General features: G+C 37.2%; 4 protein-coding genes across 12 annotated transcripts; 3 read left to right on the top strand and 1 right to left on the bottom strand.

Moving 5' to 3' along the window:
• Positions 1 to 2,111: 2,111 nt before the first annotated feature.
• Positions 2,112 to 4,332, top strand: LOC104749303 (uncharacterized). Of its 2 annotated transcripts, none has more exons than XM_010470897.2 (7): positions 2,112 to 2,413; positions 2,592 to 2,630; positions 2,717 to 2,854; positions 3,120 to 3,259; positions 3,355 to 3,458; positions 3,560 to 3,675; positions 3,806 to 4,332. In XM_010470897.2, exons 1-7 carry the CDS (start codon positions 2,276 to 2,278, stop codon positions 4,217 to 4,219), a joined length of 1,089 nt encoding a protein of 362 aa, XP_010469199.1. In that variant the 5' UTR covers positions 2,112 to 2,275; the 3' UTR covers positions 4,220 to 4,332. The 2 variants fall into 2 exon arrangements, with proteins under 2 accessions (XP_010469199.1, XP_087346830.1); XM_087490704.1 differs by having other exon boundaries at positions 2,188 to 2,413; positions 3,127 to 3,259.
• An 81-nt stretch (positions 4,333 to 4,413) lies between these two features.
• LOC104749304 (uncharacterized) lies at positions 4,414 to 8,173 on the top strand. Of its 4 annotated transcripts, none has more exons than XM_010470898.2 (8): positions 4,414 to 4,854; positions 4,934 to 5,123; positions 5,209 to 5,371; positions 5,512 to 5,715; positions 5,823 to 6,128; positions 6,233 to 7,315; positions 7,665 to 7,770; positions 7,880 to 8,173. In XM_010470898.2, exons 1-6 carry the CDS (start codon positions 4,633 to 4,635, stop codon positions 7,194 to 7,196), a joined length of 2,049 nt encoding a protein of 682 aa, XP_010469200.1. In that variant the 5' UTR covers positions 4,414 to 4,632; the 3' UTR covers positions 7,197 to 7,315; positions 7,665 to 7,770; positions 7,880 to 8,173. The 4 variants fall into 4 exon arrangements, with proteins under 4 accessions (XP_010469200.1, XP_010469201.1, XP_087346828.1 ...); XM_010470899.2 differs by having other exon boundaries at positions 4,530 to 4,854; positions 7,665 to 7,726; XM_087490702.1 differs by having other exon boundaries at positions 4,532 to 4,854; positions 5,474 to 5,715.
• Positions 8,174 to 8,624: 451 nt separating this feature from the next.
• LOC104749302 (nitrate regulatory gene2 protein) lies at positions 8,625 to 12,468 on the bottom strand. Of its 2 annotated transcripts, XR_015584047.1 has the most exons (5): positions 10,684 to 12,409; positions 10,409 to 10,593; positions 10,087 to 10,310; positions 9,826 to 9,921; positions 8,625 to 9,628 (listed from the first exon to the last, which is right to left on the bottom strand). XR_015584047.1 is itself a non-coding variant. In XM_010470896.3 (4 exons), the coding sequence occupies exons 1-4, from the start codon at positions 11,840 to 11,842 to the stop codon at positions 8,839 to 8,841; spliced, it is 2,358 nt and encodes a 785-aa protein (XP_010469198.2). In that variant the 5' UTR covers positions 11,843 to 12,468; the 3' UTR covers positions 8,625 to 8,838. The 2 variants fall into 2 exon arrangements, 1 of the variants encoding a protein (XP_010469198.2); XM_010470896.3 differs by lacking the exon at positions 9,826 to 9,921 and having other exon boundaries at positions 10,684 to 12,468.
• A 2,940-nt stretch (positions 12,469 to 15,408) lies between these two features.
• Positions 15,409 to 22,864, top strand: LOC104749300 (ATPase 7, plasma membrane-type-like). 4 transcript variants are annotated; one of them, XM_019237920.2, is made up of 24 exons: positions 15,409 to 15,632; positions 16,215 to 16,463; positions 17,545 to 17,590; positions 17,799 to 17,905; positions 18,022 to 18,141; positions 18,242 to 18,340; positions 18,481 to 18,618; positions 18,691 to 18,825; positions 18,916 to 19,095; positions 19,183 to 19,389; positions 19,473 to 19,592; positions 19,698 to 19,817; positions 19,907 to 20,029; positions 20,125 to 20,229; positions 20,331 to 20,475; positions 20,562 to 20,717; positions 20,805 to 21,043; positions 21,136 to 21,168; positions 21,261 to 21,342; positions 21,436 to 21,596; positions 21,680 to 21,892; positions 21,996 to 22,178; positions 22,272 to 22,447; positions 22,568 to 22,864. In XM_019237920.2, the coding sequence occupies exons 4-24, from the start codon at positions 17,852 to 17,854 to the stop codon at positions 22,665 to 22,667; spliced, it is 2,889 nt and encodes a 962-aa protein (XP_019093465.1). In that variant the 5' UTR covers positions 15,409 to 15,632; positions 16,215 to 16,463; positions 17,545 to 17,590; positions 17,799 to 17,851; the 3' UTR covers positions 22,668 to 22,864. The 4 variants fall into 4 exon arrangements, with proteins under 4 accessions (XP_019093465.1, XP_087348138.1, XP_019093466.1 ...); XM_087492012.1 differs by lacking the exon at positions 15,409 to 15,632 and adding an exon at positions 15,735 to 15,886; XM_019237921.2 differs by lacking the exons at positions 15,409 to 15,632; positions 16,215 to 16,463 and adding an exon at positions 16,791 to 17,262.
• Positions 22,865 to 23,041: the final 177 nt, after the last annotated feature.

Raw genomic sequence — 23,041 nt, 5'->3', positions numbered from 1 at the left:
CCTATTTTTTTCCTCTATAATAGAGATCTTTATAATAGATGTGAGTTTTACTCCAACTCACCTCTATTTTCACCTCTAAAATAGAGTTCCTCTATTTATAGAGGAACTCTTTGTAGAAAAAAATAGAATTCCTCTATAAATAGAGGAAAAAATAGCAATCTCTATTTTAGAGGTGAAAATAGAGGTGGATTGGAGTAAAATTCACCTCTATTAGACCATCTCCAATGGTTTACCCTATTTTTACCTCTAAAATAGAGGAACTCTATAATAAAGATGACTTTTGCTCTAATAGATACCTCTATTTTTTCCTCTAAAAAAGAATATTCCGTAGAAATTCCCTTTTATTTTACTATTAATACCTTTTACTTATAAAAGTTGCAAACTAACCCATTTATTTTAGTATTTGTGAAACTTTCATAAAATTATGATATTGTTTAAACTTTTAACATTCATAAATATTATTTAAATATCACATTTATTAAAAGAAATACATTGCATCATATAAAATAATTATTACTAAACTATTTAAATATATATTTTATTTATTTTGATCATAAATATAAAAGTGTTAAAAGTTCAATGACCATTTTATAAATAAAAAAGTTCAGCTCTATTATAGAGGAAAAAATAGAGATCTCTATTATAGAGGTAAAAATAGAGATGTGTTGGAATAGATTTTACTCTAAAATAGAGTTAAAAAGTAAATATAGAGGTGGGTTGGAGATGTCCTTATAGAGAATCTTTATTATAGAGGAAAAAATACAAGACCATTAGAGATGCTCTAAGAGGAAAGTTTGATAAAAATCTATCACAACAGCAAAGGTAAAAGACTCAATCGAAAAAGATAAAGGTAGTGGACGAAAAAGCAAGATAATTATATTTTGAGAAGTAGAAATAGATATTTCAATTTTTTTTAAGTAATAGCAGTATCATGTCCAACAACAAAAGCACCAAAGAGAACATAGGCAGTCTTACCTTCATCAAATAAATCCATAATAGAGTTTTACTAGTATTAGTTTTTTTTTTCATCCACCACTTAAGAGTTAAGAGTAGGACAGAGCTATTTTCCCCCTTGTGGACTACCAAACCAAAGTAACTTTGTTTTTTTTTTTTTTTTTTTTTTTATCCTGCACTAACTCTACTACTTTTACCAGTCTGGTCCTTGGTCTAAATTATATGTCTCTGTAACCTGTCCAACAGTATCTCACATGACCAATTGACAAAATTCATATCTAATTATCTATATTAATAATAGGGAATAGATATAGGTACAAGATCAACAAATCAAATATCGCATAAGTTCCAAGTTAAAGTAGTTTTGTGGGAAGAAATTAATCTAGTCACTTGGTCAAAACTCTTACAAACTTCCGGATAAGAAGAAATTTGAAAATACGTTTGTACAAAACTAACTCTGAACTTCTCAAAGAGAACTAGAAAATTTAAGAATAAAAGACAATTTCTTTTAACTCTATAAAAAAGAATTGCCCTGAAGCTTAGACTAGCCACAATGTATGGAAACAGCATCAACCGGATAAGACACAAATGTATGGGATTTGAAAAAATTACCATCATTCACTTACTGCTAAAATACTCGTCGATCTTTGCAATCCGTACAATACAGGGAAGGAAGCAAACTTGTTCTTCCCTAAACCACAGCCACGTATCCTGAATCAAAGGGAGTAAATATGTTCGATAAAACGAGTTAAATCGTACAAAAATCTGTGAAATTCCTCGAATGTTAAGAGCAAAGAAGCTTGATTTCGTTCCAACACACACAAAAAAGATGAAAAATTTCGCATTACTGATTCATAACCTACTTATTACAGTCAAGCTCACTCTCTCTCTCTCTCTCTACGTATGTAACGGCGGCCATAGCCTCTTGGTCCCGTCGGCGGTAAAAATATACTCCGTCACCGCCACGTCTTTTTTTTTTTTTTTTTTTATTGCGAATCTTTTTCTTATTTACCTTTTTTATCAGCAGTGTTTTAGAACTTTACTTATTATGAACGTAAAAACTGAATTAAACATAAAAACCCACTTTTCGTCGTTTGTTAAAAATGGTCAATTGAGTAAAAACTATTAAATTTGGACGAAATCAGAACTTTCGATATAATATTGGACTGTTTTAGGTATTTAGAGGAAACTACAGTAACATATAATAAAAAAACGTGGCGAAAAGTAAAAAAAAAACTAAAAAAGGTCTGCTTCTGCTTCTTCTTCTTCGCCGTCTCTGTGCGGCCCGACGAGAGTGCTCGTCCTCTTCCTCTTCTTAGCAATGACGGAGGAAGAGGTAGCGATGGAAGTGGAAGCTGTAGAAGCTGTTTACGGCGAAGACTGCGTCATATTGGATTCACATCCTCTTCATCTTCACCTCCATATCAAACCCCGTACCGCCGAGATCTCTTCTCAGCAGGTTTCTTTTTTTTCTCCGTTTCCTTCTGATTTGTTCTTCGGGATCGAGGACTATCTGAGAACTCGTAATTTACTCATGGAGATTGTGGGATTAGGGTTCCGGCTTTGTTTATGCGATCGTCCAAATCAGTAATTTTGAAATTTCAACCATGTATTAACATTGTTTATGCTCTCTGCAGTTTGTGGAAGCGGTTGTGAGAATCCAAGCATGTTCTAAGGTATGTTATGGTGTCGATGTCATTATCCTTGAGCTTTTTTTTTTGGAGGACCATTGAGCTAAAAGTATGTTCTTTTGTTGTAACAGTATCCAGATGAGCCACCTCGAATTAGTCTGATTGAATCCAAGGGTCTTGATGAGCATAGGCAAAAGCATTTGATTAGCATAGTTCAAGAGAAAGCTTCTCAGTTATCATCTTCTTTAATGCTTGTTGAACTCTGTGAGGTAAGCAACTCTTTATGTTTTCTTCTATACTTATTACTGTGCCTTGTCATTGCACCATGCTTATGTTGAATCTCATTATTAACGATTAGTAGATTTAGCGTTATGAAAAGGAAATAAGTCGTATGCAGATGAAAACAAAGACTTTAAGTTTGCTGAATCACAAGCAGACAATGTTTGTAAATGTATTTGTATGTGCGTAGATATGCATATGTAATCTAGTTAAGATTAGAATCTCATGTAGTGTACTGAACTTATATGTTTCTAGGAAGCAGTTGAGAGGCTCACAATTATGAATCACCCCGATGGAGATTGTCCACTGTGTTTGTATCCATTATTCCCTGAGGATGACGGGACTAAACAAATGCCATTTATGAAGCTGATGTCTTGTTTTCATTGTTTTCACTGGTGAGGAATAATTGGTCTCTTATCTTTCTTAGTTTGGGATTATTTTCCAATGTTATAAGGTGTCTAATTGTCCTTTATTGATGTCAAGTGATCAGTGAGTGCATCATTAGGTGGTGGAACTGGCTTCATGCACAGAAAGATGCTGATTCGATATCTGGTGACGCTTTACACCCGCGTAGACGATCAAGTGCTCGAGAAGGTTTGTATCATAAGGTTTTTTTTTCTGACAGAAAATTGAAAGAGATAGCGGTTCTCCGAAAGGGAGTTTCACAAAATAATCTAAAGCAATAAGTATTGCAGGTCATCCTGGATCAGCAGATAAAAGCTTGGGAAACTGTCCAGTGTGCCGCAAAGTATTTCATGCGAGTGATATTGAACATGTTCTTGACTTAGTTGGTACTCAATCACCTCAACAGGTGAGCGATTCATCAGCATCGGATTATTTCTGTGTGTTTGCATTGATTCAACCTTTAACCACAATTCAATATTCAACTTCTATTCTTTCCTCTATCGACTGCATCAGCTTACATGCTTTGGACCAAACAGGATTCTGGTTTGATACAAGGTGAGGACGAAGATCCGCTGCTCCAGTCAGACTCAGAGAACATTAGAAGAGAGCGGTTTGAGTCTATTCTAAAGACGCAGGAAGAAAAAGGCGGTTTGGTTCAGCCAAAGAAAAACATATCGGTTGTGCCTGGTATGTATCTTCCTCCGCCAGCCCCTGCATCATCGTCAGCAAACGAAGAAGAAGAAGCTAGTCAAAGCCAAGAACAAGGAGAAGAAGAACCCAAAGAAGCTGAATCAGAGTCAAACTCTAGCAGCTCCGCCAACAGAAGAGGTCGAGGCAGAGGGAGAGGCCGAGGCCGGGGACATAATGGGAACAGAAGGAAGCAGACTTTGCAAGATCCAAGAAAACCGATGAGGCAATGGGTGCAGAGAGCAAGAGAAGGTGACAACTAATTTATTATTCGAATTTTGTATGATGCATCAAACTCAAACTCAAAACACAAGAGTATATATACTTCATAAACTGGCAAGAGAAATTGTTATATATTCGGCAAAAATGTTTCTCTTTTACCAATTTTAAAGTTTTCTCTGAGCATATGTATATTTGTAACTGTCAATTTAGCTTTAGAAATTACTAACATGTGAGAACTGAGAAAGGATTAGAAGAAGAAGAAGATACGGTGTAGTAGTAGAATTGGGCCTCAGTATCCATTGGGCTTGAGCTTAATAATGGCTTACTAAGTGTTAATAGACATAGCAGAACACATAGCTTAACCGGTTTTATGATCAGAGATTATTATAGCTTAACCGGTTAGTGATCTGAGTTCGGAATTCAATATCGCCGGCGATTTCTGCTCATCTGTTCGATGTCCTCTCCGTCTGCGGTCGCCGGCCTCTTGGCGGCGCTTGCTTACCGTCTTCAGAACAGAAATCAATTGTTCGAAGAAGAAGTGGAAGAGTCTACTTCCTCTATGGGACTAGCTATCTCGGAGCTTAACCGATCTCTGACTCTGGACATCGGCGGCGAGGAGTCTGGGGTTAAGGTTATGGACGCAGCGTTATCTCTAATGTGCTTCAAGGCACCTCAGGTTAGTTATTTTGATTGAAATTCTGGATTTTGGCATATGTGCGTGAGTGATTCTCTTATTCAAAAAAATTCTTCCTCAGGTATTTGATTCGGCGATTGAGTATCTTGTGCGAACCATTGTTTGCGCCTTATCATCTTCAATAAATTGTAAAGTACTTAGGTATCGAAACGAGGAAACGTTACAGTTTGGTAGCTCCTGTTTACCTCGCTGCTCTGAAGAATTGATCCAAGTCTCTAAGGATATTATTGATAAATTGGGAGGATCGAACGGTGAGTTTTTGATTTGGCATTTCAAAGCTTTTATCTTTAATCTCTTCTTCTTTCATATTTTTATCTGACTTGGAACTGTTTATAGGAAGATTGGCTACAGAATTGTTCCAAGCTGTTGTAAGATCGGCAGCTTCAACATCATGCAGCTCGCATAGAAATTTAGAGGATGGAAGAAATAGGGCTGTCTCAAAGCTTCTTGCTTTCTTACCGAGAGATTCATCTATAGAAAACCACGAGATACCTCTGAGGTTGGATCTCTTATACTGTTTCTATCCTAAGCTACGTTAGTCTACAAATAACTTGTGAAACTGAAGCCGCGGCTTCTGAGATTTTTTTCTCTGTTGTTTCAGAAAAAATGTAGACCCGTCTGACACTTTTTGATGATCAGGATCCTGTTCTGGTATCAAGATCCATTGTCTTTGAAGGAAGATGTTTCCAGAATCTTGAAAGATGTGGTGGAAAGGCCTTTCCTTTGTCTAAAGAAGGAGCTTTTTGAGAGGGCAGAGTGGCGCGATATTGTCATCTGCTTAGCGCTATCTCCGTCTATGTTTATCAACACCAGAGCCCTTTTACATAAGTGGCTTTTGCTCACGTGAGTTCCTATCCAATTCATGTCATGGAAATTTACAGTAATAAACACATGTAACCTTATGCTGACATCTGTCTTACTTTCTGATGCAATTTCATGCTTAACGCCAGGGGACTTGCTTGTGTCTTCGAAGTACTTGCTGGTTTGGTCTCTGCAATAGTGGACACTATTTCAAGACCATCGTTGTGGGGTATACCGGCGGTGGAACTAGCTTCCATGTTGCCATTCTCTGATACATATTTTCCCTTCCAGTGTCAATTTCTGAGAATCTTGGCTGGTCCTCTCACCTCCAAGTCCCTCGTAATGTTAGCTCATGCTGTCAGTAAACCATCTGCTGTTCCTGGGAAACAAGGACGGGATACTTATTGTAAGCCTACTCCGATAAAAGTTCAAGCATCAGATGACAAAACAGGATGGTAACTTTACATGAAAATACAAATTGATTTCCTCATGTTTGATCTACTTATATATACGTGTGTGTGTGTGAGTGGTTTTTGACTGATGTTGTATCTTCTGGCAGGGCTTTGGCTATTAACTTCCCAGATTGGTTTTATTTTGCTTCTGCTATGCTCTTCTCAGATGGAAAATCGTTGGAAAATATTCACGGCAGATACACTTCAAAAGTGGCTGATTGTAGACAAGCATGTGATGCGGAAGATCTATCCATTGCTGCGGCTACATACATTGCTTGGATACTAAACCCTGTAACCGGAACCATTCAAGAATCACTAAGTAAGTCTCTCATTAGAGTCTCAGAGATATGTATCAGTAAAAGTTCCGGCTCAGAAGCACATCGTAGTGAGACTATAACTGGCAAGAGAAAGAAACCAGATAGGCTCGTTTCTGGCAAAATAAAGGCTTCCAGTATTGTGGAAGACCTATTGAGAGAATATGAAAACAAAATCACCAGTTCAGTTTCTTATGAATTGGATTCTCAGAAAACACATTCATCTGTCAGCTCTGGCCTCCAAAACAATTTTTTGGTAAGAAGAGTGGTGGTTGGCGTACTGTTTGGTTCTCCTTATTCAGTAACAGATGAGGAGTATGAACTGGTTCTGCACTATGCTGCAACTGGGAAGATTATCACCTTTAAGAAATCACGGAGTACCGGATTCAAACAAGGAAAGGGATTCTGTAGAATATCTGGTTTACTGTCGAATGAGATTACCAAGGAGGAGGCTATTGAAGGCACACTTCTTGTTTTCAACTTAACCGACACTTTGGAGAGTATGTGTGTATCAAGTTTTGAAGCTGAAGAAGACGTCGAGGAGTTTATTAACCATTTTAAGCTAAGATCAAGCAAGTACTTGGTCAAATGCATAGATCGCTTGATACAACTTCACTGTAAAGAAGATGGAGATCCAACACTAAGTGACATTAATATCAGACTGCTACAATGGAAAATAAAAGGACTAGAAGATCCACATTTCAACAAAGTTCTTGATGATATCGCTGCTAAGTTAGCCTGCAGATTGCCCGTATAACTGTCACCATTTATCCTGACCTGTGTCATATTTGGTGGTGCACATAATTTTTGGGAAAATTGTGATCAGAGGTGAATTGTTTAAAACACTCACACGACTGGTCTGAAGATGGTGTACAGGTAACTGAAATTAACTGCCTTCTTTGGTCTAATTTCTAAATAGTAACACAATCGTAGGTGATAAGCCAGTTTAGTCTTCAAAGTAGCAACATTCTCCGCAAATTTTAAGTTGGGTGCCTGAATGTCGTTGGTTGTCTATAATATGTTGCCACCTCTAAATAGGATCTAGTGCACTAGTTTGTTTAGAGCCTAAAGTTTTAAGTTGCTGACTATCATATTTTATTATCAAGGGAGCTCTAAATTGAATGTATTACTCTTCTGCACATGGGTGATGAGACATATGACCTGCAATTTTTTTTTTGTTTTTGTGATCATAATGACATATTTACCTTTACCCTTAATATTTCAGCTCCACCACTGAAAGTATATGATCTGCCTGGACTGGACCAGAGGTTTGTGGACAATTTAATGGTGAGCCTCGGAGCCACTTCACTTAACAACGACAAAACAATAAGGTTTTCAACAGTTTTGACCGGATTCCCTACTGAAATGTATAATGTAGATTCATTGTTATGATCTTCCCTAGGTTCAAATTGTCATTTGTTTCTTGGATTTCTTGGCTAGGTATGCGCACCAACTCAATTATGCCATAACTGCCGGCCATAGTGCCTTCTGCTAGCCAGGGTATCTGAGTTTCGTTATCCCAAGCCCCTGAGAGCTGCAAAAGGCATATGATCCAGAGAAGTTAGTACATGTACTTGGGTTTTCCTGTTGAGGCTTTTTTAAAATCATGTTGTTAAATATTTGTTATCAGACCTTATGCTTTAAAATAGTCATTACAGTGACCTTCAGACTAATTGTATGGACGCCAACCAGGTCTAGGCTTTCATAAGGAAAGAGATAAATCTTTTTCCAGCCTTTTTTGTTTGTTTCCGTTGTGTGGATCTTTTAATCCTCAAACAGTTAAGGGATAAAGACAAGAGGGGACATGGGAGAGATTCTGTCTATTAGGTTCTGGGAGGGACACAAGGTAAGAAGAAGACACAGAGAAGATCCAGTAAAATCCTGATTTTAACACAACCATGTGGTGGTTCCACTTTCAGACAAGAAATGAAGAGTTGTCAGATGCGAACTAGAGAGAGAGAATCCGATGGAAACAGACCCCACACCCCAGCCACTTGGAATTGAAGATAAATTATCAGAGATTATTTACCCCCTCTTTAGTTTCTTGCTTACAGTTACAGGTTTTTTTTACCCTTCATTTTTCAGCAAATAAACCACAAAATCCGCAAAAGGTTACCCAGATTTTGTGTGAATAAGATCATATGAGAAGTTAAATACATATCCAGAATCAAAGCAACGCCCTCAGTTTCAAAATTTCGTTTATTTACATTCTCCTTATAATAAATAAAAATGTTTTCAACAATTTCTTGGCGAAACACAATAACTGATCTCACATTAATGCTAAAAGACATAATTAAGGGCAATAAAACAAGAGCCATACTTTAAATTTTAAAGAGTTGAAGCTTTGTTACTGTAACTCTGTATGACTATCAAGATATATGTGTATATATTTTAGAGTCCTATTTGATAGAGTATGAGCGAGTGCATACCGTTTGGAGAGACTCCATGAACAAAGCAGAAAAACTTGTTAACGACTGGAACACACCAGGCAACCCTGTCTGCAGATTATTTAAAGTCATGGCTCTTGTCACTTCTATTGCCTTTGAGTATTTCAGCATCTCTTCCTCTACTCTCCTTTGGCAAGCTGCAAGCTCCAATTTTTTATCGCTTAGTGGGTCTCGAGCGTCTAACATGTGTTCGCTGTCGGGTCCTGAATCTGGTAAACCGGCACCGACCATTGAGTATGACTGGTAATATTTCCTCTCTAGGTTTCTAAGCGTAGAAGCTTTCTTCTCGAGCTCTTTTGACGCTGATTCTGTTCTTTTCTTTATCTTGTGTTCATCAGCTTGTTTTGCGGATATCACATGCACAACGTTGATGAAGCTTTTGATTGCCTCGGATGCGACTGTATCGGGAACACGGTCTAGAGCGAGTTTCCACTCATCGCAGAAGGCGCAAGCATTGAGCGGCTCTTTATGATGATCGGTGGCATCTTCTTGGCAAACTGGGAGAAGGGTTAGCTTGAACCAGGTGTGAACTGAGAGTATGAAGTCACGTTGGAATTTAATTAGACGGCTGAAACTGGTGTGCCAAGATGAGACAGCTGATTCCAAGTCACGTGTTGCTTGTCGGTGTAGCTCAGAGGTGGATTCACCTTTGCCTGATCTGTTAATGAGTCCCCGGACTTGCTCCACAATGCTATTCTGAGTCTCATGGTATTGATGCATAGATTTCCACATGTACATAAAGCTGCATCAGGTGAAAATAAAAACACAGATTAATGTCTGCTTCTTACAGTTTATTGCCTATAGGTTATACTGCCTCTTAACTATGAGACATAATTACCAATTTCAGCAACTTAGTAGTTATTTTGGCAAGATAAGCTATAAAACTTCAAAAGGCTAAGAACTAAACAGTAACAATAGATAATAAGAGAGGTAAGAGACCTTTTTGTCTCACTCTAAGCACGTCAAGGACCACAAAATTCTAAACGCATGAGCTCATTATTGCTCACCTACACTTACCGAGTCCACAAGATTCTTCTGAAGATAAGAAAAGTAGGTGGAAATAAATAGGATACTAAATTTAAGACAGCAAATGGGTAAGTAATGATTGCTTGCCAAAAATGTCAAATTCAAGAAAACTGTGGGATCAAAGATAACATCAAGCAAAAGAGTGATTCAGTTATATAGATAGAGCAAAATTACCCATGACAAAGCTCAACGAGTTGTGGAACAAGGTCAGTATCACGAAGACGGATTATGGCAGTAGATGTGGTTGTAACAGCTTGAGAAGTAACAATTATCAATGACTGTAACCTCGTTATAGAGGCCTTTGTCTTGTCTAGTTTAGCTTCATCGTCCCCTTTATACTCTTGGCTTTGAAGTTGTGCTAACTTCTTCTCATGTTCAATCTTGAAGCCTTCTCTAGCCTGGAAAAAAAAATCATCAGTTACCAACAGTCAATTCCCAAAATTAATCAAAACTAAAAACCTACAAAGGCTTTGATTTGGACAAACTGTAAAAGGACCTTAATCTCTTCATAGAGCTTCTTCTCCCATGCCAAGAGACGGTCAAGAGTGGAACAAAGGCTCTTCGAACTGTTCGGTTGATCCAGAGCCGTCGTGTCTATCCTGTACTTGACTGCCAATGGTGGCTTCGAGGTCCATGTTGAGCTCAAGGTGCTTAATATGCTACTAGAATGAATCACCGTTTCTAATAACACAAAATTCAAAATGTCACAAACTCATCAAAAGCATGGATAATTCTCCAAGTTACCAAGAAAAGCAAGGAAACAGAACTCACTCTTCAAGTGGCTGAAACTGCGATCGAGCTCAGCTCTGCCAAGCTCAAGCATCTGAGACACTTGATCGCCCGAGGCAGCGGCTTTATCGAAATTCTCCTTAATCGCATCAACGATTTCTTTCAAATCCCTATGCCTAACCACCATGTTCATGTCAGTGATCTCTCTTCCGCCTCTATAGCTACCAGAAGATAAAGTCGCATCATCGGCTTTATCATATTTGCCTTGTTCAGAGCCGCCGTATTCTCGCGGCATTGGCTGATGATGCTGTCTCATCGAAGTACTTCTCACCGTAGATCCACCAAACTCGGAGCGAGTCCCTACCTCAGAGATCGACTCTCTATCGTCATCTTCTTCCTCCTCCTCATCGGAGCTCGTGGTGCTGTAATGATCGTGATCCTCCCATTCACTACAATGTACTTCCTCTCTCTCCGTCTCCGTCTCCACGACATTGCTCACTGATTCGAACTGCTTCAGCTTCTGCTTACTCGGGTCGAAGAAATCATACTCTGACCTCTCTGTTTCAGTATCCTCATCTTTGAAGCGATCATCGGAGTTTTGTTTCTTCTCTTGAGCCTTCCGATTGAAGAATTCGGAGTCCGGAGGTGAAGGAGGGTAAAAATTCTCCCAGTTCCAGACGGAGGAGGCCGCATGAGAAGGAGTAGCGGAGTAAGTAGAGTTCTGATAAGCAGCTCCGGGATAAAAGTTCGGCATGAAATTGGATCTCTCACTCCTCGGAGAAGACGAAGGACTTGACTCCGAGAGTATATGAGGCAGCTTAGGTTTCGGTGGCTGTTTCCGCCGTCGATTTGAAGAGACGGAATTGACTGAAGAAGACTGCTTGGTACTACTAGCAACAGAGGGAGACATCGGAGGAGGCGACGGAGGAAAACGTGGAGGGACGAATTTAGCCGGAGATGGTTCAGAAAGCGGAGGAGGAGGATGGAGGAAAACGGCCGGAGTTTGATCGGAGACCGAAAGAGGTTCACCGGCGGCGAATGAGGAGAGAGAAGATCCAGTGAGACGAAGAGATCGGCAATAATCGGCTTGAGCGGCGGCGAGATGATGACGAGCGTAGACAGCTTCTTTCATGAGACGGCGGCGATCCTTACAACGCCGTACAGAATCTTCGTTATCGAGCTTGGACGCCGCACATCCCATGGCTGAGGGCTTATTTCTTCTTCTCCTTCAGGTTACGGTGGCGCGTGAAGCTCACGTCGGCTCTGCATATTTCACAACAGTCATAGAGCAAAGGGAAAGAAAAAGAAAAAAAAAAGCTATATAGCTGTTTCCAGATTTTCCCACTACACTACTACTACTAACTACAGTGTGTACTCTACTGACTATTTTTCTCATATTTATCGGCAAAAAAATAAAACATAACCGACAAAAATTAACCTAACTAATCTTTTTACTTTGACCAATTGACAAAAATAGCACAATTTTAAGTTTTTCTTCCATATTTAGTACATATTTTCAAACATTCTAAAACTAACACAAATTTATATATCCTCAATTTTGGAAAAAAACTAAATTATTAATAAAATTAAAATTTATTTAATTTCTTTTGAGCATGCACAAACCAAGATCTCAATCTAAAACCTATGATCCACTCTCTCTCGATCATTCTCTCTCTATCATTCTCTCTCTCTATCATCGTCCCTCTCTCTCTATCATTGTCCCTCTATTCTCTCGATCATTGTTCCTCTCTCTCTTTATCATTGTCCCATGTTCCCTTGAATTTCTTCCTCCTCCTTTGAATCTTGTTCCTTTTTGTCCGTTACTTCACCATATTTACTTGATTCACCGACTGTTTTATTCTATTAACACGTTGAACACACTTAGGTTTTTTTCTGATTTCTATTTTCTAGGTTCTTAATTTCAGGAAGGATTATATGAAATCCAGGAAAAGTTATATGAAATTCGGGAAGGATTCTATGAAATTCAGGAAGGATTGTATGAAATTTGAAAAGAATTCTATGAAATTCAGGAAGGATTTTCTTAAATTTCATGATGACTTTCATAAAAAAAGTTTAGATTTCCAAACATCAGAATGATGTTTAACATTTATGATGGCTTTCATAAAAAATAAAAAAATGAACTTCTTGAACTTCATGATGGCTTTCATAAAAAAAAAAAATGTGAACTCTTTAAGATTAGCCAAGATTCAAATTTGATGCCTATTTTTACGAACGGTCTAAGAGAGTGTACCAATAAGCCAAGCTATTCATTCGTAGAAAATATAATAACAAACACTAATTTAGGTTAAAAACTAAGCTGGGTGCAAACAAATTATTTATGAAGGATTGAATGATGTTTAGGAAGGATACTTTAAAAATTATGATGGTTTTCATAAAAAATAACACAATAGCTATAGCACCAACCATATACATCTCATTTTACCCAGAACCATCAGAGAGGACATATTTTATGTATTGTACTGAGCTTAATTCAAGACACGCTAGTCCAACTATGTCCCCCAATGATTTTACTGTAGATTTAGGAAGGATTTCATAATATTTAGAAAGACATCCTTGAAATTTATGAAGCTTTTCCTAAATATTCATAAATCCCAAAAATGGTTATGACCAGAACGAGAAGATCCTCTCCCACTGTACTCTGCCTCATCAACACTACTAGCCAACTCCATAGCCGACGAAGTATAACCCGAAGAAGCCAAAGACATCAAAACCAACTAATTTTCTTACTATTTACCATCTTCTTTGTTTTCAATGGCATTATATCAAACACTTGGTATACATCAATATTGTTGTCAAAGATGAGAAGATAGCACTCAAATACACAGTTTAGCTTCAAGATTACCCATGCTTTTCCATTTCATTTACAGTTCAAATTCTAATACCCAAAAATTCAAGCCACCGCTCATAATCAGATTTCTTTTATTACCTAACAATTCCCAACAGTTCCAACATTCAACAGTACCCAGCAATTCCAATACCCAACAATACTGAACAATTCCCAACAATTCATAATTCATAATCAGATTTCATTTAATATCCAAAAATTCCATTACCCAAAGCTTCTTCTTCTTCTTCTCCGCAAATATAAACCCAGACCATAGTAGCTCATCCCATTACACTTGGCAAGGAAGCAACAACAAAGCTACAAATCCAATTATGAATATGATTGGTGATGAAACAATTAGCTATATTCAAAAGCCTTAATATGACAAATTTGTCTAATCCCTCAATTAAAAGCTATAAAGAATCACGATCTCGTTGAGAATGTCAAAATATAAGACTAGAAAAAATGCACGAAAAAGAAGAAGAAAAATAATAATAAGAAGAAGAAGAAGAAGAAAAAGAAGAAGAGGAAGCTTCACCGGAAGGTTTATTACCGGAAGCTTCACCGTAACTCTGTAAACTTCGCCGGAACCTTCACGGAACCTATCAAAAAGTAAGTTTAATAATTTCAAATTAAATTTTGTTATTTAAATTAAATAAGAAATTTAATGTATACAAATGCTACTTTTGGAAAAATTGAGAATATGTGCTAGATTTGGAAGAATAACTTAAATTAGTGCTATTGAAAGAAATTTCTCTTTTACCTTTTGGTTTCTTTTTTTGTTAATTAAAAATTTAAAACTTATATAAAAAACGACACTTTTTTTGGACACATTTATTAACGGTTACCAGAACCTACATTACAATATTACGGTTAATCATAATTATTAAATTGTTCATAGAACCCCTATCATACACAAAAAGACAACTCGTAATTAACATTGAAAAATAGTCATTTGTGATTAGAAATTACCTCTGTAATTACTTAAATAAGTCTAATTACAATATTGCGAAGCCAAAAAGGAGAAAAGGAAAAACTAAAAAGGGTCGTGGATCTAAAAGGCTTGTGAGCTAAGTAAGGTCCAAGATGAAGAAAAAGCATCGATAAAAGTGGGGAAAAAAACGGCAGGGTGGTGAAAAGCTGGAGCTAAAAACGGTGAAAAGTGTTATTTTCCTCTTCGAAGAAAAAGTCTTTTTTAATGAATAGAACAAAACCACATGCATTTTTTCTTTTTTCCTTTTTCCTTTTTAAGCTTTCTAGTTTTTCTTCTTTACCAATCACTTTGTTCCAAAAGAGTCATCATCACCGCCTATATGACCGACCTTCCTTTAAAAGACTTTTTAAGCGAGTCTTTGGAGGTAAATTATAGTAACTTATTATTATAAAGGACCAAACAGGCATCTAATTCGTCTGCTTCGAAAAAACAGGTGTCCCTCCCTTCTCGTTCTATTGTGTATCTTCTTCTCCAATATTATTTGCTCGCTAGACAAAACTACCAAAATGTCTTTTGTTTATTTTCATGTACACAAATTACTTAGAATCGAAGATATAACATTTCTTTGTATTCATTTCAATTCATTACATGTGTTTTGCGTAATAAGTATAGTGAATCATTATAGAGAACAAAAAAATTGCTATTTTTTGTTAAGTGCATAGAAATATTGCAAATACATATATTATTTACAAACTAGGCAAACACATTAATAATGCCCTTTAGAATGGGTCCTTGGGGGGAGAAAATGAAAAAGACCGAGTCCAGGAAAGTGGAGGCCCCAACAACAATGAGAATGATTCAATCTTTCGACTGAACCTTGAAGTAGTGATTTCTTTTTTTTTTTTTTTTTTTTTTTTGACAATCTTGAAGTAGTCATATCTTGGCTGAGAAAACGTGATATATGATATGACACTTATATGTACCACGTAATAGCGGATGACCATTTTATACAAAAACTAGTACCTAACGAAAATTTGTAATAGAATTCTAAAAAAACTGGAAATTATTCAACTTATTTATTTCCATATTAAATCGGAAATCCAAAAAAAAAAAAAAAAACGGAATTAGATTTGGGCAAGTCAAAGCAAAACAAAAAGAAGAAGAAAAAAAGGAGGGGATTGGGCAAGTGACCATTACGACCAACATCTACAGGTAATGTAATGACTAGTGTGTGTAGTAGTAAAAGGGCTCTTGCCACCGAACGTCTTAAACGTGTTAATGCTATGAACGTGGAATACTCTTCTGTTTTTTTAATTTTTTTTTTTTTTTTTTTTTTTGAGGATCAATTGTGGCTTTGATCGATCGCATTTGTAATTTACTTTAAAGCCTTCAATCCAATCTTGGCAATGATCAAGTTATTTTTCTTAAGTGTACTAGTCTTCTCACCCGTCTAACTACATCTCGCGGTAAATAGATGTAAATTGACTAGATTTAATTAATTTGCACACCAGTTGTTCGTCAAAACTCCCAAATGAAATTCGTCAAATCACCCTATGTTTTTTTGTTGAGATTATGTTTACTACATTCTGCAATTTCGTTAATGTACTACAAGGAAATCTTTATTCTTCATGAACTGTCTCATTCTTTTCCAAATTTTGCTTCTTTACTGAGTCTAGTTAGAGTTAAGAACCAAGACCAATCTAGAGTCTGACAACTTGTTACTGGTTTACATCTTTTACAACCACTTGTTGGATATATGTAACTTCTCAATTGGCTTACACTTTTCTTTATCAGGTAAAAAGCCTTTCTTTATTACGAAGCTAAATGTAGCTTGCTTGGTTAACAACAGACCAGTTCACGAGTGGCACAGAAACCATTGTTTTCGGGTTCAGCTACTGCAGGAAATCTACAGCTCCAAAATAGTTCAATGGAAAAACTACAGGACCATGGGAAGCTTTATGTTGTTGACAGGCTTTCTCGATTTGAGATTATTGATGCCTATGTATACTTCTTGACCCAATTTGCCTGATCACATCCAACAAGGTACACCACATTTCACCCCTTCATTTTAATTATCTTCCCGTAATTTTATACGGCCATGGATCTTGCTCTTAGCATCTATCTAATTAAACTATAAGAAAACAAAAGGCAAGAAAACTTGTCCAAAAGACGTCCCGCTAAATAAATTGTTGTTGTCCACTAAATGGTTCTTTGTCTTCTGAAGATTTATATGGTCAAATAAAAACTTGTTATATATTTTAATTATTCTTGATTTTTGCTATAATGGAGGGTGTTAAGCTCTCAAGAATCTCGGAATATCCTGATTAGCGTAGACAATAAAAATATATCCCAACATCATGGATTACCACTATCTTGAATTGTTTATTATAGAAATTTTACGTTTGAGAGTTTCCTTTCACGTTCTAAGAATAGGACCGTTTGTTGTGCTACAATAATGCGATTAACGGTGACATAAAGAATTTTTGATCAAATTATTCGACGCGTGTGCTATTTGTTTTTTTTTTTTTTTTTTTGTCCCTCTAATCTTTTCAATAGGCAAAAACAGAGGTCAATGCTTTGCTTGGCTCGACCTTAGACATTAACATCTTCTTAGTCAGAATCTTTTTGACTTTTGAGAATTTTTCTTCTCCTGATTGCTAGGAGCACGAGTTACAATCTAGGTTTCTTTACCGAGGTGAAATGTTAATAAATAGAACAAACTTAAGGAATAGGGCTAATCTTTTATTATATCCAGTGTAATCTAGTTTAGTTTAGATTTATTACTACCCTAATGCCGGTAGATGCTGAGAGAGGCTACTCCTACGTCTTCAAATGTACATTGGTAAAGGAATTTCTCAGATCTTGTTTTTCTTTAAATCCTTATTTTAGTTTACATTTTTACGGTAACAACAATGACAATTAAAAAAAGAAGAAATATTGAATTAATGGCGTTATGAATGAGTCAGCTTTCTTCCTGCATTGGGTTAATCTGGCCGGCAAATCTTTGAACTCGTTATTATATAGACCTTATTGTCTTCTTTATATGTTTGCCTACATTACACATTCGTCTCAACTCCCCGATTTGCCCCTGGTTTTAAAAGCTTGTCTTGTTTCCTTTGTGAAGGGCTAGCGGGTGATGCTTTGGTGAAGGTTTTTTTCTGGTCCTCCTGGTAAGTGTTTATTCTGCATTTCTTGTCTTTGATTAACGTCTGCATAGATTTCAAATTATTACTTTCGTTTGAGTTGGGTATGTAGAAGAAAGTGGTAAGAGGGAGATGCTTGATGATAAAAAAAAGTGACCTTGTATTATCTTCAGGAAGAAGGAAAATATGTAGTCTTTTAATGATGCATTAATTAATTAATTACCTGCCATTGCAGATTTCATAACTGAGTTTTAGTAACTTCCGGCTCAAGCAAAAAGGAAGTTCGATATGACGGACATATCAGAATCTCTCAAGGCTATCACCACGGAGAGCGTTGATCTGGTATGTGATTTTTTTATACATAGCCACTTTTTTTGTTTGCAGATATTTGTTTTGGATAGCTATTTAAGTAATTATGGAAACTATGATTGATTGCTATTCCTCATGGATCGTTGCAGGAAAATGTTCCCGTTGAAGAGGTTTTTCAACATCTCAAATGCACGAAAGAAGGGCTGACTACCAATGAAGTGCAGGAGAGACTTACCTTGTTTGGTTACAACAAACTTGAGGAGAAAAAGGTTAAAAGATATAATTTTTCAATCTCATATTCATCCATTACTTTTCTTATTCTGTCTCTTTTAATGTTATGTTGATCTCTCTTTTTATTTGGTTCTGCAGGAGAGTAAGATACTCAAGTTCTTGGGGTTCATGTGGAATCCACTTTCATGGGTCATGGAAGCTGCAGCCCTCATGGCCATTGGTCTTGCACATGGAGGAGTACGTCTTTTGTTCCTTCTCATGACTCCGTTCATTATTCAACAATACATAAATACATGAATTGTTGATGGTCTCGGCTTACCGCAGATTCTTAAAACAATTTTAAAGACTGATGAAACTAATTTGTCTCAACTGTTCAGGGAAAGCCACCGGATTATCACGACTTCGTTGGTATTGTGGTTTTACTTTTGATAAACTCGACAATCAGTTTTGTAGAAGAAAACAATGCTGGAAATGCAGCTGCGGCTCTCATGGCTCAGTTAGCCCCTAAAGCGAAGGTTTTTATTCCTTTTTGTTGTGTTCATTTAAAATTTGATTGTAGTAGATTACTTATTATTCAACTGTTTTAGTCCATCCGCGATGGGAAATGGAACGAGATAGATGCAGCTGAGTTGGTTCCAGGAGATATAGTTAGTATCAAACTGGGAGATATCATTCCTGCTGATGCTCGTCTTCTTGAAGGAGACCCTTTAAAGATTGACCAGGCAAGTTCAACTTCTATATATGAGGAGATCATAGCTCTGCATCCTTATCTCTCTTTCGGCTAATCTTGGCTAGTTTTATATTCTCTCCAGTCAGCACTCACAGGTGAATCTCTTCCAGTGACCAAAAATCCCGGTTCTTCAGTGTACTCTGGTTCAACTTGCAAGCAAGGTGAAATTGAAGCAGTTGTTATTGCGACTGGTGTCCACACTTTCTTTGGAAAGGCGGCTCATCTTGTGGACAGTACCACCCATGTTGGCCACTTCCAAAAGGTTTGTTCAGACTTTAGAGTAAAATAAAATTGTCAAAGGTTTTTGGAGTCAGTGACTAAATATAAACTTTTGTCTATTGATTTCCAGGTTTTGACAGCAATAGGAAATTTCTGTATCTGCTCGATTGCAGTAGGAATGGCGATTGAAATCGTCGTCATATACGGTCTCCAAAAGAGAGGGTACCGTGTTGGTATAGATAACCTTCTTGTCTTGTTGATTGGTGGAATCCCCATTGCTATGCCTACTGTTCTATCTGTTACAATGGCAATTGGTGCTCATCGCTTGGCTCAACAGGTCAGTACAAGTCGTTAAGACAGAGTCAGTTAACTTTTGTTGATTTAGTGTTTCTGTTGAAATGACTTTACAATCCATTTCAGGGTGCCATAACAAAGAGAATGACAGCCATTGAAGAAATGGCAGGAATGGATGTTTTGTGTAGTGACAAAACAGGTACTCTCACGCTAAACAAGCTTTCCGTGGATAAGAATCTGATCGAGGTGTGCATATTTCCTTCAACTTACTTGATAGTTAGTTAGTTACAGATCCTGATAGGTTGGGGACGATGATGTAATAAAAGCACTTTTATCTCTTTTTTGTTACAGGTGTTTAAGAGGGGCATTGACAAAGATATGGCTGTGCTTATGGCTGCAAGAGCTGCACGTTTAGAGAACCAAGATGCTATCGATACTGCAATTGTTTCAATGTTGTCAGACCCGAAAGAGGTATTGACTCAAGACTCAACTTTCCGTAAACTAGATACAACTAACTCGTATAGAAACTATGATGTATTGATCTGATACTTTGTCTTCAGGCACGTGCCGGAATTCAAGAACTTCATTTTCTTCCATTCAGTCCAGCTAATAGAAGAACTGCATTAACGTACTTAGACGGAGAAGGCAAAATGCACCGTGTCAGCAAAGGCGCTCCTGAGGAGGTTAGAACCTTTGCTGTCAACTTTCTTTATAATATAGCTATTACAACTTTCCATTGTTTTCTGAGAGATTATTCTGATAATTTGTCCTTCTCTAGATTTTGGATATGGCACACAACAAATTAGAAATCAAGGACAAGGTACATGCTACAATCGACAAATTTGCAGAACGTGGCCTAAGATCCCTTGGGTTGGCATATCAGGTGAGACATGATTAACTAGTTTTACAAGTAAAATCTGCACTTGTTTTTAATGGAATATCTCCTCATCTGATTACGTTGTAAAAATCCTTATTCAATATTAGGAAGTACCAGATGGTGATGTTAAAGGCGAAGGTGGTCCATGGGACTTCGTAGCTCTTCTTCCTCTGTTTGATCCTCCTCGTCATGACAGTGCACAGACAATTGAGCGAGCACTTCATCTTGGAGTCAGTGTTAAAATGATCACAGGTACAAAGCCAGTCTTTAGCTCCTTTCACTATATATTTTGCTTTTATACTACCGTAATAAATAGTCAAGAATCATAATAATTGCAGGTGACCAGCTTGCTATTGCCAAAGAAACCGGAAGAAGGCTTGGAATGGGCACAAACATGTACCCGTCTTCATCTTTACTCTCTGAGAACAACGCTGAAGGAGTTAACATTGATGAACTTATTGAGAAAGCAGACGGTTTTGCAGGAGTCTTTCCTGGTAAAGTTACTTACTTTTAAACTACATTTTTAATTGTAACTATGATCTTTCAAAAGTATCTGACAAACACCTTTTTCTAATCGTTAGAGCATAAGTATGAGATTGTGAAGAGATTACAATCCCGAAAACACATATGCGGTATGACTGGTGATGGAGTGAATGACGCACCTGCCTTGAAGAAAGCTGATATTGGAATTGCTGTGGATGATGCAACTGATGCTGCTCGGAGTGCTTCTGATATTGTCTTAACAGAACCCGGGCTTAGTGTTATCATCAGTGCTGTCTTGACTAGCCGTGCAATTTTCCAGAGAATGAAAAATTACACGGTACATAAATGCTTCAGCCTCAGTGACTTACTTACCTGACAGATTAAATTTAAGAGGCTTAAATTGATAATTTTTTAACCTTCATTTTGCAGATATATGCTGTTTCTATCACTATACGTATTGTGGTAAGTTTCTACGTAGAAAATGCATCAGATTTTCACAAATACGTTGTCTTATTTTCATCTGATAACACATTTTTTCTATGCCTGTGTTACAGATGGGTTTCATGCTTCTCTGTGTCTTCTGGGAGTTTGACTTCCCACCATTCATGGTTCTTGTAATTGCAATCCTTAACGATGGTTAGTTACTGTTAACGTTTTTTTATGATTCAGCTTAAGGATTTGCTGGTTTTTGAAGCATTAACTCTGATAATTTGGTTTTATGTTTAAAAGGTACGATCATGACCATATCCAAGGACAGAGTCAAGCCTTCTCCAACTCCAGATTGTTGGAAACTCAAGGAAATTTTTGCAACTGGTGTTGTACTTGGAACTTACTTGGCAATCATGACAGTTGTGTTTTTCTGGGCAGCATACGAAACCAACTTCTTCCCTGTAAGCTACACATTATCCTTCTCTTTGTTTTTTTACTCTCATTTCAAGTTTCAGCAGAATATAACTTTCCCTTTTTGTGGTAGAACATATTCCATGTGAGAAACTTCAACCAGCATCATTTTGACATGAAAGACAAGAAAGTGGCTGCACATTTGAATGAACAGATGGCTTCCGCGGTCTACCTTCAAATCAGCACAATCAGCCAAGCGTTGATCTTCGTGACCCGTTCCAGGAGCTGGTCATTTGTTGAGCGTCCCGGTTTTCTTCTTGTAGTTGCTTTCCTAATTGCTCAGCTGGTAAAGAGACTTTCTTCAACTCTCTTATCCTCTCCCATAGTTACTTAAAGCCCTCTTCATAATACAATTTGTTAATGGAATCCAATTGGTGTATTTTTAATAGATTGCATCTGGGATATCAGCAATGGCAACATGGCCTTTTGCTGGAATCAGAAGCATTGGATGGGGTTGGACTGGAGTTATCTGGATATTCAACATAGTAACTTACATGTTACTTGATCCTATCAAATTCCTAGTCCGTTATGCTCTAAGTGGCAAATCATGGAACCGAATGGTTGACGGGAGGGTATGTAGATAGAAAGACGAAATCTCATACTTAACAATTTGGTACTTTAAAATCTCTACATTTGCCTGACAAGAACTCGTGATTTGTTTCCAGATTGCACTCACTGGCAAGAAGGATTTTGGCAAAGAAGAACGAATGGCTGCGTGGGCCACAGAGAAGCGTACACAACACGGTTTAGAGACAGGTCAAAAGCCAGTTTATGAGAGAAATAGCCCAACGGAGCTTAACAATATGGCTGAAGAAGCTAAAAGACGCGCAGAAATTGCAAGGTTAGATTTCTGATAGTTTTATCTAACATGTATAGTAGAGATTGTTGTTGGTACCTAGATTGTTTCAGAGATATGATCTCAATCTCATGGGTGTTTTTAAATTTCTGATGAAAATTGCAGAATGAGAGAGCTTCAGACATTGAAGGGGAAAGTCGAATCATCTGCAAAGCTAAAAGGCTATGATCTTAACGATGTCAACAACAACAACTACACAATCTGAGAGAGGAGTCTCGATCTCTGCTCTTAATTCATTTTATCATTTCTTTTTTTTTTCTCTATATGTATTACTAATTCTTCTTGATAATGACAATTAAATTTTGATATCTTGTTGGAAGATGTCTCATGTTGTAATCTTTCATTTGATGCCTGTAACTTTACTACTTTTTTATTTGATGAAAATTCATATTTTGATGGGTTTTTGTTCGGCCCTTTATAAAGCAGCACACACTTTTAATGTTAGCTCTTGTTTCGGTCTCTCTTCACATACATTGGAAAGAAAAGAAAGTGTTAGAATTTAGTGACTAAATCTTCAGTTCTATTCATCGTATAACATTCAAGATTCTCGAGATGAGCTGCTAAAAGAAGGAAGAGCTA

This window comes from Camelina sativa, chromosome 16 (assembly GCF_030686135.1).
Source record: "Camelina sativa cultivar CO46 ecotype springtype chromosome 16, ASM3068613v1".
Classification (NCBI taxonomy): domain Eukaryota; kingdom Viridiplantae; phylum Streptophyta; class Magnoliopsida; order Brassicales; family Brassicaceae; genus Camelina; species Camelina sativa.
The sequence above is the reverse complement of the archived record's forward strand: the minus strand, read 5'-3'. Positions and strand labels throughout refer to the sequence as shown.

What these genes read in the sequence shown, in the direction of transcription:
- LOC104749303 (XM_010470897.2), top strand. Translation starts at nt 2,276, where the DNA reads ATGACGGAGGAAGAGGTAGCGATGGAAGTGGAAGCTGTAGAAGCTGTT. An exon ending in ACGATCAAGTGCTCGAGAAG is followed by an intron (nt 3,459 to 3,559) that starts GTTTGTATCATA and finishes TAAGTATTGCAG; the next exon opens with GTCATCCTGGATCAGCAGAT. An exon ending in GTACTCAATCACCTCAACAG is followed by an intron (nt 3,676 to 3,805) that starts GTGAGCGATTCA and finishes TGGACCAAACAG; the next exon opens with GATTCTGGTTTGATACAAGG.
- LOC104749304 (XM_010470898.2), top strand. Translation starts at nt 4,633, where the DNA reads ATGTCCTCTCCGTCTGCGGTCGCCGGCCTCTTGGCGGCGCTTGCTTAC. An exon ending in AACCACGAGATACCTCTGAG is followed by an intron (nt 5,372 to 5,511) that starts GTTGGATCTCTT and finishes TTTGATGATCAG; the next exon opens with GATCCTGTTCTGGTATCAAG. An exon ending in CATAAGTGGCTTTTGCTCAC is followed by an intron (nt 5,716 to 5,822) that starts GTGAGTTCCTAT and finishes GCTTAACGCCAG; the next exon opens with GGGACTTGCTTGTGTCTTCG.
- LOC104749302 (XM_010470896.3), bottom strand. Translation starts at nt 11,842, where the DNA reads ATGGGATGTGCGGCGTCCAAGCTCGATAACGAAGATTCTGTACGGCGT. An exon ending in CAGTTTCAGCCACTTGAAGA is followed by an intron (nt 10,594 to 10,683) that starts GTGAGTTCTGTT and finishes TTGTGTTATTAG; the next exon opens with AAACGGTGATTCATTCTAGT. An exon ending in AGCTCTATGAAGAGATTAAG is followed by an intron (nt 10,311 to 10,408) that starts GTCCTTTTACAG and finishes TTTTTTTTCCAG; the next exon opens with GCTAGAGAAGGCTTCAAGAT.
- LOC104749300 (XM_019237920.2), top strand. Translation starts at nt 17,852, where the DNA reads ATGACGGACATATCAGAATCTCTCAAGGCTATCACCACGGAGAGCGTT. An exon ending in CTCATCGCTTGGCTCAACAG is followed by an intron (nt 19,390 to 19,472) that starts GTCAGTACAAGT and finishes AATCCATTTCAG; the next exon opens with GGTGCCATAACAAAGAGAAT. An exon ending in GCAAAGGCGCTCCTGAGGAG is followed by an intron (nt 20,030 to 20,124) that starts GTTAGAACCTTT and finishes GTCCTTCTCTAG; the next exon opens with ATTTTGGATATGGCACACAA.